The sequence below is a fragment of the Tripterygium wilfordii genome, chromosome 22, assembly GCF_013401445.1.
Source record: "Tripterygium wilfordii isolate XIE 37 chromosome 22, ASM1340144v1, whole genome shotgun sequence".
Lineage (NCBI taxonomy): Eukaryota > Viridiplantae > Streptophyta > Magnoliopsida > Celastrales > Celastraceae > Tripterygium > Tripterygium wilfordii.
The window spans coordinates 9,743,165-9,767,643 of NC_052253.1; the positions used below are offsets into that span (position 1 = coordinate 9,743,165).

The window sequence follows — 24,479 nt, forward strand, 5'->3', positions numbered from 1 at the left end:
GAGATGTATCGAGACCTGGACGAGAGTTATATAAGATGGAGCAGCTGCGTAAGATATATCCCCCTGAGTTTTCTAGAGAGGGGGAGGGATTTGAAGCTGGGGAGTGGTTGCGCCAGATGAGCAGGCGATTGGAGACTTTAGCTATACCGGACAATAGGAGGATGATGTTGATCTCATATTATTTGAGGGGGACAGCTTTTAAGTGGTGGGATTCCTTGGATCAAAGGAAGAATGATTTGACTTGGGTGTCCTTTGAGTTACTATTCATACAGCGGTTCGTGCCATGGTCTTTCCAGGCGGATAAGGCCAAACAGTATCTTGATTTGGTGCAGACACCTGAGATGACAGTGTCACAATATACCAAGAAGTATGAGGAGTTGTACAAGTATAGGAAGAAGTATGCTCCAGATGATGAGAGCAAAGCTGAGAAATACCGAGATGGTCTACTTCCGAGCATTGGTAGAATGGTGATTGCTTCTAGGGTGCGAACTTATGATGAGACGGTGGATATGACACTAGAGTTAGAGCGAGGAGAGCGCAACTTCCGCCAATATTGGGATGTGCAGAAGGGTCGCAAAGCTTCAACAATTAGTGGTAGTGGAGGAGGTAGTCAGAAGAAACCAAGGACTGAGTTTCAGGGCTTAAGGGGCCAGAAGGTTGATTAAGGCAAAGGTTCGGGGCCAAGAGATGGTAAGATTGTGTGTTTCAAGTGCGGCAAGGAGGGCCATAAGAAGAGTCAGTGCCCTATCATGGGAGTCAGGTGTTATGGGTGTGGTATGGTTGGTCATGGGAAATATGAGTGCCCACGAGGTGGCAGAGCTTCAGAGCAGTCACAGGCACCAGGTTTGCCACCACCAGCTCCTACTCCAGCTCTTCCTTCTACTGTTTCGTCAGGAGGAAGGGGGCGGGGTGGGGCTAAGCAGCGGACAACATTTACTCATGGAAGCGCATATGCATTAGGACACCATGAAGCATTTGAGCATCCTAACTTCATTGGAGGTACCTTTCTTATTTCAAATTGTTGGGCAAAGGTGTTATTTGATTCAGGAGCTACGACATCATTCATTTCTACATCCCTTGCTCATGCATTGAGTTTGAAAATCTCTCTAATGAGGCGAATGTTTACGGTAGACACTCCTTTTGGGCATTTCACCTCATTGGAGGGTGTAGTTATTGATTGCGTGTGCCGGTTTGGTAGTGTAGCTCTAAAGGCTGATTTGTATGTCTTAGACTTCAAGGATTTTGATGTAATCCTTGGAGTAGATTGGTTAATCAAGCATCATGCATTGATGGACTTTTGGGAAAGGAAAGTCACTCTTAATATACCAGAAGGAGGGGTGATACAGTTACACGGGTCGAAGGGTGTTCCATGTCCTCACTTCATGGACAATCCTTCATATCAAAATTGTAGGATCACGAGTTTGATTACGTCGGCACCTAGGAGTGATGTAGGTACTCCGACCCGTGTGGTAGAGGAGTACATGGATGTATTTTCAGATGAATTACCCGGATTACCACCAAAGAGGGAGATTGATTTCACTATTGAATTGCATCCAAATGTTAAGCCAATTTCGATTCCACCATATCGAATGGCTCCGGCAGAATTGAAGGATGACTCAGTTGGAAGAGTTGCAAGACTTGGGGTTTATTAGACCAAGTGTGTCTCCATGGGGAGCACCAGTATTATTTGTAAAGAAGAAAGATGGCTCGTTGAGGATGTGTATAGATGATCGGCAATTGAATAAGGTTACGATAAAGAACAAGTATCCGTTGCCACGGATAAATAATTTGTTTGATCAATTGAGAGGTGCTAAGCATTTCTCTAAGATTGATTTACGTTCGGGGTACCACTAATTGAGGATTAGAAATGAGGATATTTCAAAGACGGCATTTAGGACACGATATGGGCACTATGAGTTTTTAGTGATGCCCTTTGGGTTGACAAATGCTCCGGCGGTGTTTATGGATTTGATGCAAAGGGTCCTTCGTCCATTTTTGGATAGATTTGTGGTTGTGTTTATTGATGATATTTTGATTTATTCTCCGACGGTAGAGGAGCATGAGGAACACTTGAGGTTAGTGTTGCAAACATTGAGGGAGAATCAATTATATGCTAAGTTGAGTAAATGTGAGTTTTGGGCTACGGAGGTGAAATTCTTAGGCCATGTAATTAAGCAAGAAGGCATTGCGGTAGATGACTCTAAGGTTGAATCTGTGTTGAATTGGGAGAGACCTAAGAATGTTTCGGAGATTAGGAGCTTCTTGGGATTAGTGGGGTATTATAGGAGGTTTATCCAAGACTTTTCGCGTGTTGCCGCACCTATGATGCAACTTAAGCAGAAAGGTACACCATTTGTGTGGTCGGATGAGTGTGAGAAAGCCTTTAAGGAGTTAAAGGGTAGGTTGACATCCCCACCGGTATTAGTGGTTCCGGAGAGGAGTGTAGGTTACCAAGTGTATTGTGATGCTTCCGGAGTGGGGTTGGGTTGTGTGTTGATGCAAAGAGATAGGGTAGTAGAGTATGGTTCTAGATTGTTGAAGATACATGAGAAAAACTATCCGGTTCATGATTTGGAGTTGGCGGCAATTGTATTTGCCTTGAAGCAATGAAGGTATTATCTTTATGGGGAAAAATTTGAGGTATTTTCGGATCATAAGAGTCTTAAGTATCTATTCACCCAAAGAGAGTTGAATTTGCGACAAAGGAGGTGGATGGAGTATTTAGAGGACTATGACTTTAGTTTACAATATCACCCGGGTAAGGCAAATGTGGTTGCGGATGCATTGAGTAGAAAGCATAGAGTTGCTAGTTTGTTTATACATGAGTGGGGAATTGTAGAAATAAGTCAATTTGGTTTGGAGTTGCAAACTGTAGAGGAAAGGGTGTATTTGGGTAATATGACTTCTAGACCAATGTTGATTCAAAACGTGATGGATGCACAAAATGGGGACCCAATTTTTGATACATTTGAGGAGGACTCCGGATGGGTCCGGGGTGATGATGGAGGTGTTAGGTTTGCGGAGAGATTGATAGTACCCGATGACAAGGAGCTACAAGAGGAGATTTTGAAAGAAGCACACCATTCTCAATTTGCTATGCATCCTGGAGGCACGAAGATGTACCAAAACTTGAGAAGAAACTTTTGGTGGAGAGGCATGAAGGCTGATGTAGCTAGATTTGTGGCAAGATGTTTGACATGTCAACAAGTGAAGGCGGAACATCAAAGGTCGGCAGGTTTGTTACAACCTCTATTGGTAGCACAATGGAAATGGGAGATGATCACTATGGACTTTGTGACGGCGTTACCGATGACACCTAAACAAAAGGATACCGTTTGGGTGATAGTTGATAGATTGACCAAATCAGCTCACTTCCTACCGGTGAACAAGACGAACACTTTGGATTCATTGAGTACATTGTACGTGCAGGAGATAGTGCGACTCCACGGAGTGCCACTATCCATTGTGTCGGATCGAGACCCGCGATTCACGTGTAGATTTTGGCGTAGTTTGTAGGAGGCCTTGGGGACACAGCTGGATTTCACTACGCCATATCATCCGCAGAGTGATGGACAAAGTGAGAGGACAATCCAGATTTTAGAGGATATGTTGCGTGCTTGTGTGGTAGATTTTGGTGGTGATTGGGAGAAATATCTACATTTGGCAGAGTTTGTGTACAACAACTCATAGCAGAGTAGCATCGAGATGGCACCATTTGAAGCACTTTATGGAAGGCCTTGTAGGTCACCATTGTGTTGGGCGGAGATTGGAGAGAAAGTAGTATCGGGACCCGAAATGGTGAAGGAGGCGAGAGACGGAATTGAAAAGATTAGAAAAAGGTTGATCACGGCTCAAAGTAGGCAAAAATCCTATGCGGATAAGAGGAGAAGGCCATTGGAATTTGCGGTTGGGAACAAGGTATTTTTGAAAGTTAGTCCACGACGTGGCATTCAAAGGTATAGCAAGCAAGGAAAGTTGGCACCACGGTTTGTGGGTCCTTTTGAAATTCTTGAGCTAGTTGGACCGGTAGCCTATCGTTTAGCGCTTCCACCAAAAATTGGCTAAAGTTCATAATGTGTTTCATGTTTCCATGTTACAAAAATATGAGACGGATCCATCCCACGTTTTAGATTGGACTACATTAGAAGTGGAGGAAGATGGAAGCTACACTCTTCAACCGATGAGGATTTTAGATCGAAAGGACAAGGTCACACGATCAAGTACCATACCGTTGCTAAAGGTCTTGTGGATACATCACGACACAGAAGAGGCGACTTGGGAGCTTGAGTCGAAAATGAAGGAGAAATATCCACATTTATTCACAAGCCTAGGTACTTTTAAATTTCAGGGACGAAATTTATTTAAGGGGGAGAGGATGTAATACCCCAAACTTCTTTTTCTTTTAGAAAATAAGTAGAATCATCATGTGTTGAGTATAGAGATATGTATAAAATCATTAGAAATTAATACCGAGTGATTAAGGGGGTGTACGAGGGGTTTAAAACTGAAATTTTTTGATTACAGGGGTAACCGTCAGGACAGTTTTAAAAACCGTCCGGACAGATACAGAAGAAAACTGAACAGAGGGGTTTTTAGGCATAAGGTGTCCGGACACTTCTTAAAATCTGCAACCCGAGATTGTTTAAAAACACTCATTTTCACGATTTCTTTCAAAATACCCGACCTAAACAAACCCTAAACCCCATTTTCTCTCAAATTTCCTCCCTCCCTTCAATCTAAGATCAACAATCAAGGTAAGATTACTCCCTTTCAAGTTGTTTCAAGTTGGATTCCTAACTTCTCTCTCTAGCTTACACATTCTTAAATTTCCCTCTTTGTTCTAATCTTTCAAGGTTTGAACCCAAACTCAAACCCATGGGTTCCTACATCATTTGAGGCCTAAAGGAAGCTTAAATCTCTTCTCTCTACTTGTTTCTAAAACCTTGGTAAGTTTCTTAAACCTAAAGGTTAGTATCTAAAAATTTGGGGGATTTGGGATTCTAGGGTTTATGGGTTTTGTGGATTTGGGGGAAATTCTCTAAACTAGATGAAATTAGTGATATAATAGGTTGATTTAGACTTGTTTATGGTTGTATTGCTAGATCCTATTGTCGATTGGAGTAGTAAGCTTGAGTAGGTGAAGTTCAAGAATTTGGGAAGTTTTGGGTAAGAGAAGGTAAGGAGTTCTTGATTTATTGAATTAATTTGTATTGGATATGTGCAATTGAAGTTGTTTTTATATTGATTGGAGGATGGGTTTACCGAATAATAGGTTGGTTGAGGCCGGGAAAAGTCAAGGTTGAGTATTGATTTACATAGTTAATTTTTGGAGTGCGAGGTAGGAAAATTCCATCCTTTGTTATTCTCTTTGAATATGTATTCCTATTGGGAACATTTATTTTTCTCCATTGCTCATTATGATGCATTCTCGCCTTAATTGTGCCTAAGGGAGAATAACCCCACTTTGTGATTTATTTATTATATGATTTGAATTATAATGCATACCCCGCTTGTTCAATCTTCCATTGAGCATGAATTACTCTTTAACATGCATCATGTAGTAGTATATGTATATATATAGGTTGTAGGTTACCTATTGCATAACCATGTTGGACATGCATTATAATTGCATGGAAGATATCGGGTATGGACCCGTATATCTCCTAGTTGTGATTGATGTGAAATGTGGAATGCCGTTGGGCCGTTCAGGGTTCCCATGACTAAGGGAATGTCGGTGGGCCGGATCAGGATTTCATATGTGCTTGAACACCATGTGATGATGCCGTTGGGCTGTTCAGGGTCCCAATATGTGTAGGGATGCCGGTGGGCCAAGTTAGGATCTCATATGGTGTAGTTATCTACTTGTGTTTGATGTACATGATGTTAGCTATCATATTGTTGCATTTGTGCCTTTATTTAATATTTCAGCCTTATTTATTCAATTACTCCTCATTATTCCCTACTGGGCCTTTCGCTCACCCTTTTTTTTCTCCTATTCCCTCCTCACAGGTGAGTCTAGTGCCGGTACAAGGGTCGCGGATCAGGAGGAGGGTGCGTGACATGGATGGACCCCTGGAGTGTGATAGGACTAAATAGTTCTAAACTTGATATATGTTATTATTTTGTCGTAATTATGTTACCTTGTCGAGACATTGTGTGATGTCCCTGTTCGATGACGGGATGGACGGTAGGGAGGGTACTCTGTGTGATCGGGACTCCCGAACCGGGTTTGTGGATTTCGAGTCCTGACGATTCTTATGTTTTCAGAATTGCTATTTGTGCTGGATATTGACTATATATGTTGTTGTGTGGAGAAATTATCTGTGACTGTTAGGTGGCCTGAGGCCCTGCTTAGATGTGAGAATTTTCTTGATGCTATGATTGCTAGGTGGCCTGAGGCCCTGCTTAGAATTGAGAATTTAAATTGTGATGTTCTTGTTAGATGGCCGGAGGCCCTGCCTAGGATGTAAATATGTTTGTGAGATTGTTGCGTGTTACTCCAGGTTGGCATCCTCTGTATTATGGGGAGGTGCGGTCGAATTGTTTTTTGGTGGTTTGATGATTGAATTTATTGTAGTTCAATTTATAGAGTTCCAAAAGTAGCGCATTCCGGGTCGGGGCGTTACAAGACCGCTGCCTATAACTACCGGTTTCTAAATGAGAGATTATTTTCATCAAAAAGTGGCCCAAGGCGGTGATTTGCAGGTGTGCCAAGGCTTATAGTTTCCTACACTAATTTGAATGAAATGCACCGAATGTAAATAAGACTTCTTTCTAGATAATTGAACGAACTATCTTGGGACCTCAATAGTTCTAGGTTCACCAACTCCATTGAAGTGTGCTTTATTGAGATTAGAATGAAGAAGAATAAATAGACACCAAGAACAATTTACACAACGATGGTTGACATTGAAACTTGACAAGAAATAAATACAAGAGAATTTATAATGAAAAACATGATATTTGCTTGAAATTGACAAGAATTTGAAAAGTAATGCTAGAATGCTCGGAAGCTTGGAAGTGCCTTTGGGCTTGAGTTTTTGTTGTCTGTATGATTGATTGTTTGTGTGTCATTGTCTATCTGTCTGTCTACCAGCTTTATACTTCCTGTCTTACTCGAAATTCTTCCTCCATAAACCATGATCTTACTGCAATTATCCCCTCATTTGTGCCATTTTCTATCAGTTAAAAGCCATTACCACCTATTCATATAAGTTTTTCTCTTATTTCTCTCATAAGCTGCCATTTGGACCACCTTCCTCTAACTGCCACAACCTCTTCCACTTTACACGGGCCACTTTCAACACAACTCCAACTGGATAGTTACTCACTGGACTTTATCTCCTTCTCAATATAATGGGATTATGGGCTGTGATTGATTCAAAACATGCTGGACCATATGGGCTGGCCCTTGGGCCTTGTACATGGACTAGCCCTAATCCATAATATTATTAGTGCCAACAATTGCCCCCCAGCTTGAATTTAACCGTTCAAGTTGGATTTCAAGCTGATTTTTTTGCCATTCTTAAAAATCCTTCTCAAATATTAGTTACTACCGAATAAAATCCATTTAAAATTCAAACTCTCCTCTTACGTCATTTAATTTGATCAGCTGCTGCTTCTTAATCCCTCACTCCTGCACGCCTCTTTACTTCCTGGTTTGTTTGAGAAAGTTCTCACCTTTTCCCCTCTTTGTCTTCTAAACTTTAATCAATGGCTTCCTTCCTTCCAAACACTACTCCCGTCGACTCTCACCTTTTCACCAAAAAACTAACAAGCTTTTCATCTCTCTCTCGTGAGGAATTTCTTGCCAACCATGCAAATGAGCTACCGATACTAGAACGACATCGTTCCTGCCAAAACCGCCTCTGGGATGGAGAGACTGGGTTAATCGACTTCGAACTACCTTCGGTGTCCAATGGATGAAGCAAGGACTCAATCGATTTATTGACATGACTCTTGAACCAATTCCCTTCGACCTGGCATTAATTTTAGCGGCCTGCTGTTTCTGGTCTCGTTTGACAAATTCCTTTGCTTTCCCCGTTGGCCATATGACCATCACACTGAGAGATATGTATGCCCTAATTGGGCTGCCCATTATAGGTCCAGATGCTCCCAGCCTCTTTACTTCTGTCAGAATCACCGAGGTAGGAGTAATGGAGGAAAAGAAAACTTTTTCTTACTAGGGTTTGAGCTCCACAAAACATCTTGGAGAACCTACCTTCAAAGAACATGCTCTGTTCTTGTGGTGTCTACTCTGCAAGTATGTTTTCGGCACCTTTGCTAATCAACCTGCCAAAGATTATCTTCCCCTTGCATGCGCCCTAGCTGAAGGTCAAAATGTAGCTTTAGGGAGTATTTGGCTAGGCCGTATTTATCACTGTCTTTCTTTGCTCACCTTTGAGAAACCCTACTACCATCATTTTTCTGGTAGCCTTTGGATTCTTCAGCCTTGGTTGTTTACTTATTTCTCTGCTTTATGTGCTCCTGACTATCGACTACCTGCCAAATTCACTTTTTATGGGCAGTCTGTTTTAGCTTGCACCAGTGATAGGTCTTTTGTAGAAATCTTCAATTTCTTCTTGTCCTTGCCGTCAAATCGATTTGATTCTGAATATTTCTTGTTCACTGATACTTTGCCTGGTGGTCATTTGATGCCATTGTTATCTTCCAAAGTTACCATATCTATGGTGATGGACCATATCCTTCGTGATTTCTGGGCCAATCTTGTTACACCCAGGTATCTCCATGAAAGTGCCAATATTGATAACCCCATGAACCCTACTTGTGGCTTTGAGGCCTACAATCCTCAACTCTGTGCTAGGCAGTTGGCTTATACCCAAAATGTGTCTCTTAATCGCCTTTCTCATTACAACCCTCCTGGAGAAGAGAGGACCAACATTCAATCCAGAGAAAGGATTGAGAACCAGGTGGCTGCAAATAATAATGCTTTGAGAAGATTTGTGTTTCAACTGCTACCACCGTTCAGTCCTGGTTGTACTTCTGACTATCTATCTTGGAGGGAAAGGTATTACACAGGTCTACTTCCACTTGATTCACTTCCTCCTCTCAATACTGAATCTGAAGCAGACATTGCAGATGTTACACCTGGTATGTTTTCTTTACCTCTTTTTCTATTTGCTTGTCCGTCTATGAGATTCTGATATGGTAACATACTATACAGCTATTCCTGCTATTCCAAGTTCCTCTAGAAAATTAAACATTAAAAGTGAGTCAATCTCCCCTAAGAAAAAGCCAAAAATCAATAGGAAGGTTGTGGCTGTGAGAAGATCTCAACGATCTTCTACTAGAATTAAAAAGACCACCCAATCCAGTTCAGAGCCTATTACAATTTCAGGAGATGATGATAATGAAGCTTCTAAAGATGAGAGTGAAAGATTTCCACCAGCTATATAGGAGTTCCTCCATCAGATGAGCCAATTGTCACTCCTAAAATTTCTAACCAACCTTCTGGCTCAATTACTCCTCTCTTCTCAGGTTGATATCTTTCATTTTCTTTATTTTGCTACCACAAATAATTCTTTTATATTTATGACAGTACTTTATGTATGCAGGCAGTAACATCATTCAAAGTACTTACCTCCATCATTCCAACCCGTGTTGTAAATCCATTGGCAGGTCTGGACTTCTCATTCCTAACTCCACCTCCTCTTGCTAGTAAAGTGCCAACTAAGGAAGAACTGTAGCATGCCACCAATAGGTTGGTCCAGCTTTTTGAGAAAAATCTTCCAGAAATTCAAGAAGCAGATGGTAAGGAAGCTTTAAAGCATGTGAAGACTCTGCTGGCAGATCTACAGATAGCTCCTGAGAGTAAAAGTAGGCTCATTCGTCTAGAGCATGATTTACATCATCTACCAACTGCCTTCCATTAGGATTATTCCCTGGAACAGGCTTTATCTAGCAAGTTGGAAGGTTTATCCAACGACCGAGCTGCTTATGAAACTTTACTTGTCAATTCTGAAAGCTTGGTTGTTGAAGACCTTGGGATTCAAAAGGATATCATTGCTGCTCAAGAAGAGAAATTGAGGCTTTAGAACTCAAGATCCAACGTTTGAAAGAGAAGATTTTGCAGCAGTATGATGCAAAAAACTAGGTGCATGAAAAATTCCAAGATGCTCAGCAAAGCCTCAATACTCTGGGTTCTTCCATCAAGTCACGACTATCGGATGCTCAAGCTTGGTCTTCAGATTTGCAGCTAACTCAAGCACACCTTCAGGCACATCATAATACTTGGTCGGCTCTGAAGCACATGTTGACTTGATTTTTGGATTTTGGCCATTATTTGGCCTTGGTTGGTTTCGTAGAAATAATTTTACTGCCATCTGTATTGGCTTCTTTTATTCAGCTGGTACTTTATTTTGGTCATTATTTGGCCTTAATTTCGGATATTTCCTTTTTATAATTGCTAACCATTTATTTAGAATTTCTTTTGTGTGGCCTGTGGTCATCTAATATTTTTATTCATAATATACGGCCACTAAGGTAAGCTCATAGTTGCGGCTAAAAAGCCTGCTTTTACATTCTTTATATCATTACAGATGTAGATTCCCAAATGCTTGGGAAATATAACTTTAAGTATTTACCATTGATAAATCTCTTCTGTGGCTGACCATCTAGGTCTACCAGCCAATATGTGTTGCCTTTGAGAATTCTGTGGACCTTGAAGGGTCCTTCCTAGATTGGAGACCATTTTCCCAATTCTCTGTCTTTGATTCCTGGTGGTAGGATCACCTTCCACACCATTTGACCTTCATAGAACACTTTCTTCTTTACTTTCTTGTTGTAGGCCTTTGCTATCTTCTTCTTTTGGACTATCATCCAGTTCAAAGCCTCCATCCTACCTTCATCCAATTGTTCTAGCTCCATGTTCATAGCTTCTGAATATTCTTCAGCAGATAGATCATGTTGCTTCATGATCCCCAAAGATGGGACCACCAACTCCATAGGTAGTACTGCATCATGCCCATAAGTGAGAGCAAAAGGGCTGGTTACAGTGTTTGTTCTCTTGGATATACGGTAGGCCCATAATGTCTCTGGTAGTATCTTGTGCCATGCTCTGGGATTATCATCAATAGTTTTCTGCAAGATAGAGATGATTACCTTATTCGAAGCCTCTGCCTGCCCATTGGCCTGAGCATAGTATGGAGTAGATGTGAGCAATTTGACTCCATAATCTTCTAGAAATGCTTTGACATCCCCTCTAGTGAACATCGTCCCCTGGTCAGTTGTGATGGTTTTTGGAATGCCAAATCTGAAAATAAGATGTTCTTTGATGAAATCTACCACCTCTGCTTGTTCGACCTTTTTTAGGGGTATTGCCTCTACCCACTTTGTGAAATAATCAATAGGCACCAGGATAAAATAATGACCCTTAGATGAGGTAGGAAAGATTTTTCCAATGATATCAAGTGCCCACCCTCTAAATGGCCATGGTTTAATGATAGGCTGTATATCCGTCGTTGGTGCTTTTTGAATGTTGCCAAATTTCTGGCATTGTTGACATCCTTTTGCATATTTAATGCAATCTTTCAGGATGGTCAGCCAATAATAGCCATGTCTCCTTATCAACCATCTCATCTTTGGACCGGCTTGGGGTGTGCCACAGATACCTTCATGTACCTGTTGTATTATTTTCATACTTTCAATAAAGCTAGGGAAGCGAAGTAACAAACCATCAGCTCATTTTTTAAAAAGTTCACCCTCGATCATTACATAGCTCTGTGCCAACACTTTGACCTTTCTGGATGCTGGATCATTGGGATATGTCAGATGGTTAATGATATCTCTCCTCCAATCTTCCATCTGATCTTCAAGAGCTAGGCATTCAACTGTCATGCCTCTTTCTCTGATAGATGGATGAGATCGTTTTTCCACCGTGATGATTTGTTGTATCAAACTTTTTGGAAGTATTAAACTAGAAGCTAGTTGGGCCAATCCGTTGGCCTCATGATTTTGTTCTCATGGAATGTACTTTAACTCCACCTCCTGGAAGTCATCAAGCAATTGCAATGATGTACTGTACTATGGAGCCAATGTAAAACTAGCACATTTGTATTCTCCAGCCAATTGTTTTAGTACCAATTGAGAATCTCCAACTATCAGAATATTTTTGGCTTTTAGTTCAAGCAAGATCTCCAAGCCAATAATCAGTGCTTCATATTCTACCTAGTTGTTAGTACAATCGAAATCCAAATTAAAAGATAAGGTGATTTTTGTACCTCTTAGGGATTGAATGACTATCCCAGCCCTAACAGCCATTTTAGTGCTAAACCCAATGAATTTTAGCAGCCATTCACCTTCATCTTCAAAGATTGGTGTAGTGTACGCATCTATCATGCCTTGTAAGGTCTCAGGAATTTCCAGACATGGTTGATAAGCAAGGAAATCAACAAGTGCTTGCCCTTTGACTGTCTATTGTGGTCTCCATTTGAGATTGAATTATGTTAAGGCCAATGATCATCGACCTATCCTTCCTGTTAGCAATGGCTTGGTCAGCATGTGTTTGATCAAATCCATCTTTGAGATCACGTACACCTTAGTTTGGAGCAAGTAGTGCCTCAACTTGGTACATGCAAACTATAATGCAAGACAGAGTTTTTCCACCACGGAATATCGCCCATCAGTATCTGTCAGTAATTTACTCAGGTAGTAGACTACTCTTTCTCTTCCAGCATTATCATCCTGGGTTAGTAAACACCCAATGGAATCATCAGTAGCTGATATATACAACTTCAATGGTTTGTGCCTGTTGGGTGGCATGAGAATTGGAGGTTTGCTTAGGTAGGCATTGATGGTTTGAAAGGCCTCTTCATGTTTTGGCTCCCATCTGAATGCATCCTCCTTCTTTAACTTCAATAGCTCTGAGAAAACCTTGGTCTTACCTGTAATCTTAGAAATAAATCTTCTTAGGTAATTTACTTGACCAAGAAAGCTTTGGAGCTGTTGTTTGTTCTTCTGTGGTTGAGCTTGGCATATGGCTTTAGCTTTGCTTTGGTCAACCTCCATGCCTCTTTGATGAACCAAAAACCCCAGGAAGTTTCCAGCTCTAACTCCAAATGCGCATTTCAAAGGATTGAGCTTTAGTTGGTACTACCTCATCCTTTCAAATGCAAGTTTGAGATCAGCCATATGGTCATTGGCCTTGACTGACTTGACAATGATATCATCAATATAAACTTCCAGTTTCCTGCCTATCATGCCATGGAAGATAGCATTCATTTCCCGTTGGTCGGTGGCTCCAGCATTTTTTACGCCAAAGGGCATCATTACGTATTCATAGGTACCCAATGCTCCTGGACATCTAAATGCCATTTTTGAAACATCTTCTTCTGCAATAAATATCTGATTGTATCCAGAATAACCATCCGTCATATATCGTGTTAAGACACGCTATCTATTAGCATATCAGCAATTGGCATAACATACACATCTTTAGGCGTAGTAGTGTTTAAATCACCAAAATCTACACAAATATGAATTTTGCCATTTTTCTTCACTACCGATACAATATTGGATAGCCATTTAGCATACCTGGTTGGCCGTATGAAGCCGGCCTTAACCAACTTCTGTATTTCTTCTTTGGCATGCAACTCCACTTCTGAAGACATTCTTCTCGATGGTTGCTGGTATGGTTTGTATCCTGGCTTGATAGGCAATTTATGTTCTACCACCTTTCTATTCAATCCTGGCATTTCCTAGTAATCCCAAGCAAAACAATCACAAAACTCGTAAAGTAAAGCTATTAGTTTTACCTTGATAGATGGATCCAAGGTAGAACTTATGTAAGTGACTCTAGACTCTTCTTGCCCCCCAAGTTCACTTCTTCAAAAGGATCTTGGGTTTTGGCTTTCAAATCATCTAATCTGGCTGGTGTTACCTTCAAATTATTCCAATTCAACTCCTCTTTTTTATTGGTGGCTAAACAACCATCATCTTCTACTATCATTTCTTTTTCATTAATTTATTCTGTTACAATTCTGTCAATGGCAGCTTGTATTACAATTTTATTTATTGCAGCTGCCACTATCTTTTCTTCTTCCTTCGACCACCTCATGGAACTTCTTCAATAATTGGCTCTGATCTCCTCGTCCTATAAGGAACAATGGTCGTTGGTTGCAATAATTGTCTTGCAATTTTTTGCATCTCTTCTTTCTTGGTTGAGAACATAATTGGTCCACATTGGGCATGATAGTAGCGAGCTTCCACTTGATCTGATGTAGTCTTGAATGGTTGGTTGTCTAGCCAAATGATTTGTATATCATTTCCTCTCCAGCACACCAAGAGCTAATGTAGTGAGGATGGGATACACCAATTGGAATGAATCCATTCCCTTCCCTATAAAGCTTGATATTTGGTCTGACTATCAATGACAAAGAAGGTAGTCATAGAAAATTTTTGTCTGATAGTCAGCTCCATCGGCAATATACCAACTGCCTTAGTAACTTCTCCTATAAAACCTGCCATAGTCACGTCAGTTGGAATTAAATCTTATTCTTTCTTACCTAGCACCCTGAGAACTGATCGTGGAATGGTATTGACTGCAGAACAGTTGTCCACCAAGACTCTATCTGTGACATACAATGGCTTTATGTGCTGTGACATTTGGATTGAAGGTTTCTCCAAGATAACCCTTTTGGAGGTTTCTTCATCTACTATCTACACCGTCACTGAACTGAAAGGTTGATCACCTTTTGCCTAGTCGGTCAAGCTTTGGCATTTGATTTTCTTTTATGTGCTTCTTAGCCTGCCAAGTAGCTGGTAAAACTAAAGTAATGGCAGAACATTCATATGGTACCTGAATTGCTCCCACCATGAACTCCTTTGTAAGTGGTTGATCCTTTTTCACTTGATGGTTATCATCTTGCTTCATTTCTTTATGAACCAATGTTCAGCTCCTACGTTCAACCATTGGAGGTTTGTAGTAACTCTTCATATAGGTAGCATACTGCCTCTGCTTTCTCCTCAATTGAGTTCTAGTTAGAGGTGTTGGGAACTTCTTATGTTTCACCAACTGTCATCTGTTGGTAATGTTGCCGGTTGATGGTCACACATAGCGTGGTTTCTAGGTCTTTTTCTCCTTTAAAACCTGGGAATTTTGAGAAGTATGAGCTTTTGGTTCCCATACCTGAGATTTCTCCTTCAGTTTCCTTTTAAGCTCCAAGTAGTCATGAAAATCTACATCAATTGCATACATAGTGGTCGCCACTGGAGGAAATGGATCTTCATCTACCAGCATCGAGTCCTTATCAGGAATCGCATAACACCCTTGTTTATTTTCTCCTGAATCAAGTTCTTCAAAGTCCAACAATTGTTGGTGGTATGAGACCATAGGTCATGGTATTTGCAGTACTCTTTCCCTTTTGTATCTTCATGAGATGGTATTTTGTGTCCAGCTGAAAATGTAACAAACTTTTCCTGACATTGAAAATCAAAAATCTCCTTCGTTTTGGTCACATCAAAAGTATATTGATGTTACCACCCATGGGTTGTTTCTTTGCTGGTTTAGTTGCTTTTGGTTTGGATAATGCGGGGCAAACCCACACTTTCTTTTCTGAAATCACCTCCGCAGCAGCCATCTCTATCTCCTAGTAGTAAGTTCTCATGGAAGATTTCTTTCTCCTACTTTCTTCTTTCAACAATTCTTCATATTCTGCGACCTTTCCTGCCATCTCATAAAAGTCATAAAATTCCACACCTTAGAACTTTTTACACAATTTAATGTCCAATCCTCGCTGGGCCATTTTGACAAATTCTGACTCAGGTAGATAGATGTGGCATCTATTCCTCAACCTCTTAAAATGAGCAATATAAGCATCAGTGGTTTCTCCTGCCTTCTGCACCAATTTGGATAGCTCAAGCACATACACCTCTGGTTCAGCTCTAAAGAACTGAGTATGAAAGGATCGTTCCATCTCCCACCATGTGTTGATGGAATTTCTTGGTAAAGTGGAATACCAAGTAAAAGCAGCTTCTGTCAAAGAGTTTGGAAATAACCTGAAACGAAGGTTGTCAAAGTTGTCATAGTTTGCCAATTCACCACATTGCACAGTGAAACGACCGATATGCTCCACGGTGGACAACTCTTCTTCTCCAGAGAATAAAGTGAAATCAGGTACTCTAAATCCTCGTGGGTAAGGATTCTCCTTATCCACAACAACTGGATAAGGTTTGTGATACTCTGGCCGACCAACCTGTCTAAGGTCGTGACCATATAAATCTTGAACTAACTAGCTGAGGGTCTCCAGATCAACAGGTGGTGTTTGTGGTGGACTAATAGGTTGAACCCTACGAACAGCACCCATTCCTGCAGCGACGTTGCCTCCTGATCCAGTAGGTTCAATGGTTTTATAGGCAGTTGGATTGTTCATAGGATTAGTATTTCCATATGCCACAGCCCTGAAATTTTGTCCATTACCAGATGGAGAGCGCGTTAGAGGAGGAGTGTACATGCTGTAACCACATCAGTCTGGCAGTTTGTTCCTTTCTCTGATGGGAATTTCCCCCCGTAGTCATATCTTCAAACTTCTGCTCCAACTTTCGCTCATCCTGTTTCATGGCATCTTCAATTGTTTGGTTAGAACGTACCTCCAGATTTTTGATGGTTTTGACCAAATGTTCAAACAAAATGGCGGCTTCATCAGATGAGCCCTTGCTTTTCTTCAGTGCTACCATCATTGGCAGCCTCTTCCATTTCTACTAGTGGGTTTTCCTCTTGTGGATTCTCCCCAGCGATTGGTTCTTTTTCTGACAAGCGAGTGTGCGGTGCCATGGTAGTTTTGAGATTCTTCTTCTCCAATCCCACCAGGTGTGCCAAAAAAGGTTGTTGTCACCAAAAAGTGGCCCCAAGGTGGTGATTTGCAGGTGTGCCAAGACTTATAGTTTCATACACTAATTTGAATGAAATACACCAAATGTAAATAAGATTTCTATCTAGACAATTGAACGAATTATCTTGGGACCTCAATAGTTCTAGGTTCTCTAACTCTACTGAAGTGCACTTTGTTGAGATTAGAATGAAAATAATAAATAGACACCAAGAACAATTTACACAACGATGGTTGCCACTGAAACTTGACAAGATCCGGATCAACTTTGCTTCCTCCCCCAAACTCATATTTGCAGCAACTATCACAGGTAAGGTGTTTTGCTCACCCACATAGATATATTTCAAGTGACTAGGCAACTACTTCAGCTCCAAATTAGGTGCTTTAACTGTTGAGGGAACAAGAGATACATTAGTAGGCGTCAGCTGCTCAAAAGGAGGAGTGTTCTTACCACCATAAGGCCGGTCCAACTGGAATGCTTGGATAGCCTCCTCTATTCGGTCATCCTTCAACTCTCCTTCCAAAATTGTTTTCTCATTCAAACCATACGCCACCACTGCTTCAACTGGATCAACACTAGTAACCTGAAAAACCCCACCCATAAGATCATGTGTAGTATTAACATTAAAACAATCACTATAATCATCATGAGATTTAAGAGCATCAAACACAAGAAATTTCAATTCTTTGTCATTCACTTGCATAGTTACAGTCACCCTTTTCACATTAATATTCATCTCAGCAGTAACCATAAAAGGTCGTCCAAGAATGATAGGCAAAGATGAGGATCTCGGAATCAGCAGGCAAGATCAAGTCATTTACAGTTACCAAAACATCCTCTAAAATCCCCTTAGGTCTTTTGACACTACGGTCAGCTAGTTGCAGTGTTATAGAGGTCTCTTGGAGCTCTCCCAACCCGAGTTTTTCATAGACAGAGTAAGGTAACAAATTAATGCTGGCCCCTAAGTCTAGCAATGCCTTTTCAAAAAATTGATTTCCCACTTTACATGGTATGGTAAAACTACTCGGATCTTTAAGCTTTGGTGGGAGTTTATTTAACAACACAGCATTGACCTCTTCTTTCAAAGCAATTTTTTCATGAGCAGCAAATTTTCTCTTTTGAGTACAACATTCTTTAAGAAATTTAGCGTAAGATGGAATTTGTTTAATAGCATCAAGCAATGGAATATTAATTTGAACCTTACGCAAATTTTCAAAGATGTCAACTGCCTTAGAATCAGTTTTATTTTTGGCAAACCTTTGCTGGAAAGGTGGAGGATCTCTTTCCCATTCCTGTGTCTCCATTGGTGCAGTTTTGTGGCCTGTTTGTACCCTATCTGTAGCTTTACCGCAATTTGTAGACTCTGTTTGCAGCTGCTCTGTCTTGTTGATTTGCTTGCCACTTCGGAGAGTTGTTACAGCTTTCAATTGCTCTGGTTGCCCAGCTGGGTTATTCAAGGGTTGTGAAGGTAATTCTCCCTTCTTTCTCTCACTCATCTCCTTAGCCATTTGTCCCACTTGGGTCTACAATTTTTGAATAGCTTGAGTTGTTTGTTGCATGAACTACATCATTGTGGTCTCTAGGTCACTCCTTTTTGCTGGTTGCTGTGCAGGAGCTGCTGTTTCAGCTGAATATTGTTCATTCCTCCATGAGAAATTTGGGTGATTATGCCATGGATAAGCTTGATTTCTCATGTTGAAATTTCCTTGTCCCAAGTAATTGGCTTGTTCTTGGTCTGACATGGATGTCAATGGATAAGCTTCAGTCACACGATCATTATTTGAGCAAATAGCACAAATAGTGACTGGCTTTGCTGGCATAGAAGCTTTCACATTCATTCCCTTCATGGCTTCAACAATCATATCAATTTTTTGATTGATATTTCCCATCTCAGCTTGTACCATAGTGTCGGTACTGACTTCGTACATGCCTTGCTTCCTTGTTGAGCTTCTACCCCGTGTAGAAAATTGTGGAGAATCTTCGCTCAAGTCTTCGAATAGCTCCATCGCTTCCTCACTACTTTTCTGCATCAATACTCCATTACAAGCTGAATCAACCTTCATCCTATTAATCTCATTCAAACCTTTGTAGAAGTGCAGCACAACATCATCCTTATGCAGATTATGAGTTGGGCAACGAGTCAAGCGGCTTTTGAAATCTTTCCAAGCCTCATAGAATAAATCGCCATCTTTTTACTGAAAATTTTGAGTTTCTCGCACCAACTGCTTGGTTCTATGAGCTGGAAAAAATTCCCTTAAGAATTTAGTAGCCATCTGCTCCCATGTGCCAACAGTACCTGCTTCAATAGAATTATACCACATCTTGGCTCCTCCTCTAAGAGTGAATGGGAAGAGTACCAATTTCATATTATCAGTAGATATCCCTGTCATGTGTTGAGTACGACAAAGATCGGTGAAATCCTTCAGATGTTGGTGTGGATCTTCATCAAACCGCCCCTCATAATGTGGTACAGAATTCAGCAATTGGGGTGATAAGCTCACATTAGCTGCTCCAGTAGGTTGATATGTAATACATGATGGCTGGGCAATGTTCTGCGGAATGTATCTATTCGTCATGGGTATCCGTGCATTACCCTCTGCATTCCCAGCGCCACCAGCAACTTGAATCTCTCTATTAGGTGGATTTTCAGTCATGTTGTTTCTTTGTCTCAATGCTCTAGCTGTTCTTTCAATCTCTGGGTCAAATTCTTCTAGTGGCTTATGTTGAGAACGAGTATTGATCATGCAATTTAAGAGACAATTCTGGACCTGCACAAGAAATTTTTTTTTTAGTAAGTTTATGTAGGAAAAATAAACTAAATAAATAAATACACACTACTACCGTAAGAAACAACCAATAATGAACTTAACAGTCCCCGATAATGGCGCCAAAAACTTGATCGATACTTTTTATCGCAAGAAATACTTGCAACTCAATACCGACGGGTTTATCCCACTCGTAAGTGTATGTGCCAACTGACAGTAAAATAGTGAATGGGGTCAAATCCACGAAGACTGTATTAATTACCAACTGACTACTAACAATAGTGTAAATTAAATCTAAGATGCTTCTAATATTAACCAACACAATAAAATTGAACTAAATATCAATAGATGAAAACTAGCTTGGGTTTGGCTTGCCAACTACCTCCACCTGTGCACACAAATTAATATGCAATCACACAATTTAAAAGTTTAACAATGTCAATTGAAAGGTCTTGGTCCAGCTGCAGTCAATTAGATTTCCCTAAACAATGATCCTGACTTTCGTCCAGTTGTAAGATCTTTTCTTATCAAAGGAGTCTTGGTTGGTCTATCCTAAGAGTTTCCTAAGACAAGCATAAGTACTAGGAAATCGACAGTTGCACAATCTAGGATAATGGTCTATTACCCAATCAATTATGTCCTATGTTCCCAAAACTTGGATCTTATGCAGGTTCTTGTTACTTCGTTAAACACCGAGTCATGGTCAGCCGAATATGTTTAACTAACAACTCCTAAAATTATGATGTTGATCAGGCATGCATAACAATAGGAAATAAGCAATCAATCCAGAGAACAAAGAATTGAACTTAGTCTGATTGTCAATCAAATCTGTGCACAAGGTTTATGGTAGAAGAATTGCCAAACCCTAACTAGAAAAGAGTTTAGCTACACACAGTCATAATAAAAACTATAAAACTACTCATCCACAATGTTCAAATCAATGGAAGAATTGAAATTTGCTGAAGAAATTGGTCCATCGAATTTTGATATTTCTTCTCCTCCTTTTTGTCGTCACACTCTCTCCAATATTAAATCTTCAACCGTGCAACAAAAGTTACCTCCTCTTTGTCTCAGTATAACACTGCCTATATAGCCCTTAGCAAGCCCTAAACTGGCTCAATTGTCCTTGCCACATCAGCAACTTAATCACACAAGTCTGATTCCCGCGTTCTGCGACTGCAACAGATTGCAAAACAGGTTACAAACTCTGTCCAATAATGAATTTATTCTCCATCAGTACCTGTGCATAGAAACACCAATGTGGGTAATATTTTGCACTAAACAACATAGAAAAATAATAACTTTAAGCCCAGAAAAATAGGTGTACTTTACACCTAACAACCATATGGGCTGCACCTTGGGCCTTGTACATTGACTAGGCCTAACCCATAATATTTTTAGTGCCAACAGGGATTAAACGAAAAGAATTATTAATACTAAGGGTAAAAATGGGCGATTTAAGAGAATTAGTTTGAAAATTCAGATAATTACCTGCATGGGAATTTCAAGGGTTTAACGGACGGCTAGTGGGGTTTGGGTTTGGGCTTGGGCGGTGGTGGTGGAGTGAAAAGGTGTAAGAGATCGGAGCATAAGAGGAAGAACGGTAAGCCCACCATAAGAAGTTGTACTCGATCCATGGCCGTAGAGAGAAAAGAGAGACGATTGTTTTGTCAGTCGAAGGTGGGAATCGCTTAGTTCGCGGCTACTTCTGGTCCAAGCTTAAGCTGCATTGGAGTAATGAACGGATTCGATGGGCCTCTTTAAAGTAATTGTACACTATACATCAACGATGGATGCAATCTCAAACGCTCTAAATACATAAACTACCAATACCAATCTCCCATTACCTCCGTCTTTTCCCTCCGAGTTGAGTTGCTATATAATAATACAAGCTTTGTGTTTGAGCAACTATAAAATTTTTACAGTTAATTATTAATATAAAAACTTTTGTTAATTATTAAAATTTTCTCTCAATGTTCATTTAGATCTTTTTCACCAACTACAAAACAACACTCACGTTTTACATACTCTAAATTTCTCTTTCACAAGAGATTCTTCAATTTTTTTTTGTCAATCATGTTCAGTTGTTTTCATATTTCATCATTTTCATTATACATCATTTTTGCTACCAAAGAATTTTATAGAGTTTCATTAAATTTCCTTCAAAGTCATTATTGTTCAACAATCCCTTCCTTCATGAATTCTCCATATAAGCCACAAAATCACATACATTTGTGCAACATCAGTTCTATTATTGTTATCTCTTTTATCCGGTTAAATGGTATGTCCTTCAAACTGACACTTTCAATCAAAATTCATGGAGGATTTTTTGGCTCTCCAACAACAAAAGCTAGACGACATTGCCTTGCTTGCCCATAGGCTTGTAGAAGTAGAGGAGACCGAGACCGAGCTACCACGAATAAATACACGCGCATTCATTAGAAGAGATCGTGTCAAAGCACATGAGGATCTCATCAAAAAAGTAATTTGTTGTCGCTATCTCCATTTTGAGCAGACCTTGTACAAGAAAGAAGAATTTACTCATAGGTAGAGATGAAATAGAAGGGATATGGACGCTGTCGAAGATGGACGATGGTGCTTAAGGATGCGCCCAATTATGTAGCCGTGCACGTCGTTGCATAATATTTTCCCTTACCGAGACCTATGGAAGACGCTTTGTACAAAATGGGTGATACGATATTGAAGATAGATGATACAGATGTCGATTAATGACAGTGTGGGGATGCTCAGCTTTCATTGTTCAACAAATTAGTCACGCTTCATATTTGGAGCATGTTAAGAGTTAAGTTAAAATTTGAAGCGTGGTTTTTGTGTCATTGTGAGCTTGTAACACTACACATATCAAGAATAACATGTTTGAAGCACTTCATACTTCATCCACTGTGGATGCTCTTAGAAACCTTTAGTCATACCCCATTACATCAATAACCTGTCTAATGTGAGGACGCAAAAATTATAGGAATCTAGTCACCCAATTAGCAATATTTGAATTTCTAGTTCGATGGACTTTCATCTTCATAGCATTTGAACTAACAGATACCTGTGATTGTTTTGTAACTGGACCATCTTCAAAAGCATGATTTTAAAGAGCATGTTCAAAGGCAGAAGGTTCACAAGTTGTGCTTTAGATTCAAATAACATTGGCTTCTTGACATGCTATTTGCTTCCCGTCACATCTACCTTCTTGGTTGGCTCTAATGCATCTGATGTCATCGATTTGGGTAAGAATTCCTAACTGTTTCTTCAATTCAATGTTCTGAGGAAGAGAGGAAATGCTAAATCTCTTACAAATTCCCTCAATCTCTGTGTCTATTGTGACCTCTTACCTTGCATCTTTCACTTGCGAAGTTAAATTTAATTTCTTCAATATGTTATGCACACCATTCACTGTTATGCTCCTGCCCTCCAGTAGATATGCCACAATCATGTATGCACAAGGTAAGCTAAGAATTTATAAATTCTTGTGACTACAAGTAGTTGGATCCACTCCTATTTTCTGAGCTAGAAGTACCTCGGTCTATATCTACTCCAATGCAGCAGTTGATACAACTTCAACCAGCTGCCTATACAAATTATTTCTAAATTTCAGTGACACTCTTGTCAAACTATCTTCGAAAGATGCAGCGATGTCATGCGGCTGACCCTCTAAAAGCAAATGAATGGTTTCAAGAGATGTAACAAAACCATGCACAGAGTTAGTCAAATGTCTCTTTAACTTTGCATGGCTACCTTCAACACGATTAGTAGTTGTGTTTCCCAGATGCAAGAACTTATCAATCCAATATGAAACAAACTCTTTATAATTTTTCAACCATGACTCAAAACATATGTCAATGCAGCTGGCCATTCTTTAAATTTCTGAATCAATTGGTTAACATTGTTGTCATAATCCTCCATTGTAGGTGAGTGCATGACCTTAGCCCATTGTGATATAAACTCATCAAAATAAGCTTTCCTCTTAAAGAATCCTACACACATACTAAGTATATTTCTCTCAATATGAACACGGCACAACAAACACATTGCCAATGGGAATACCTGCTTCACAACATTCATCAAAGCAGGCTCATGGTCCATCACAAACACACCTGGAAGTTGTTCAGCATCAACAATTCCTTTAGAAAATTTAGTGCCCATTCATAATTGTCCTCCTTCTCTGAATGCATATAACAAAATGTCAGAGCAAACATCTTATCTATAGAGGTCACCCAAACTATCTCAAGCAAATGCAGTCGATACTTGTTCGTCTTATAAGTACAGTCAAGCATATAAACATACGGAAAAGCCTTGGCCAATTGAATAGAATGAGAGTATGCCCAAAATAAATCATGCAGAACATTTGTCGTAGACTCGTTGTGATGATTCGTGACATACCCAAGTTCTGTTAATAGTTTAAACAATTGCTGCATATGTGTCCTACATGCCATCTCCTTGATCTTCAAAGTACTTCAAACATTGTAAATTATCCTCATAGTTGAAGCATTTGTAGTGTCATTCAATTTAATTTGATGAAAAATTTCTTTGGTCATGACTCTATTCTTCCCAAGTCTTTCAACAATAACCTTTTCTTTTTCAATCAACCTCCCAACAAAGTTGTGCCCCTCAGCTGACTTCATTAGTTCATGGTTGTGATGGCCATTCCGGACATGCAATGCTCATTTCCTTCTTGTCGTGTCAACCATTTGTGCTTTCAACCTAAATCGACAATCACATTTCTTTATTTAAGACTTCCTTCTCTTGACAACCCACCTGACCCTTCCGTTGTCTTTTCTCTCTCTATATGTACCACTCCTCTCACATCCCAAAATAATCCTAGGGGCCTATTGACATCATTGATATCAGACCTTA

At 40.1% G+C, this 24,479-nt stretch overlaps 1 protein-coding gene and 1 pseudogene across 1 annotated transcript; one reads left to right on the plus strand and one right to left on the minus strand.

Annotated features, from left to right (window-relative positions):
- The first annotated feature begins 3,753 nt into the window (after positions 1–3,753).
- Positions 3,754–6,698, plus strand: LOC119991514 (annotated as a pseudogene).
- A 3,997-nt stretch (positions 6,699–10,695) lies between these two features.
- LOC119991515 lies at positions 10,696–13,284 on the minus strand. Its single transcript, XM_038837860.1, has 4 exons — positions 13,198–13,284; positions 12,599–12,702; positions 11,641–11,671; positions 10,696–11,151 (listed from the first exon to the last, which is right to left on the minus strand). The coding sequence occupies exons 1-4, from the start codon at positions 13,282–13,284 to the stop codon at positions 10,696–10,698; spliced, it is 678 nt and encodes a 225-aa protein (XP_038693788.1).
- Positions 13,285–24,479: the final 11,195 nt, after the last annotated feature.

Coding starts and splice junctions, on each gene's coding strand:
- LOC119991515 (XM_038837860.1), bottom strand. CDS start 13,284: ATGCCCTTTGGCGTAAAAAATGCTGGAGCCACCGACCAACGGGAAATG. Junction 12,703..13,197: donor TGATAGGCAGGAAACTGGAA/GTTTATATTGAT, acceptor TTACTAACCCAG/GATGATAATGCTGGAAGAGA. Junction 11,672..12,598: donor AAACTCTGTCTTGCATTATA/GTTTGCATGTAC, acceptor TCGCTTCCCTAG/CTTTATTGAAAGTATGAAAA.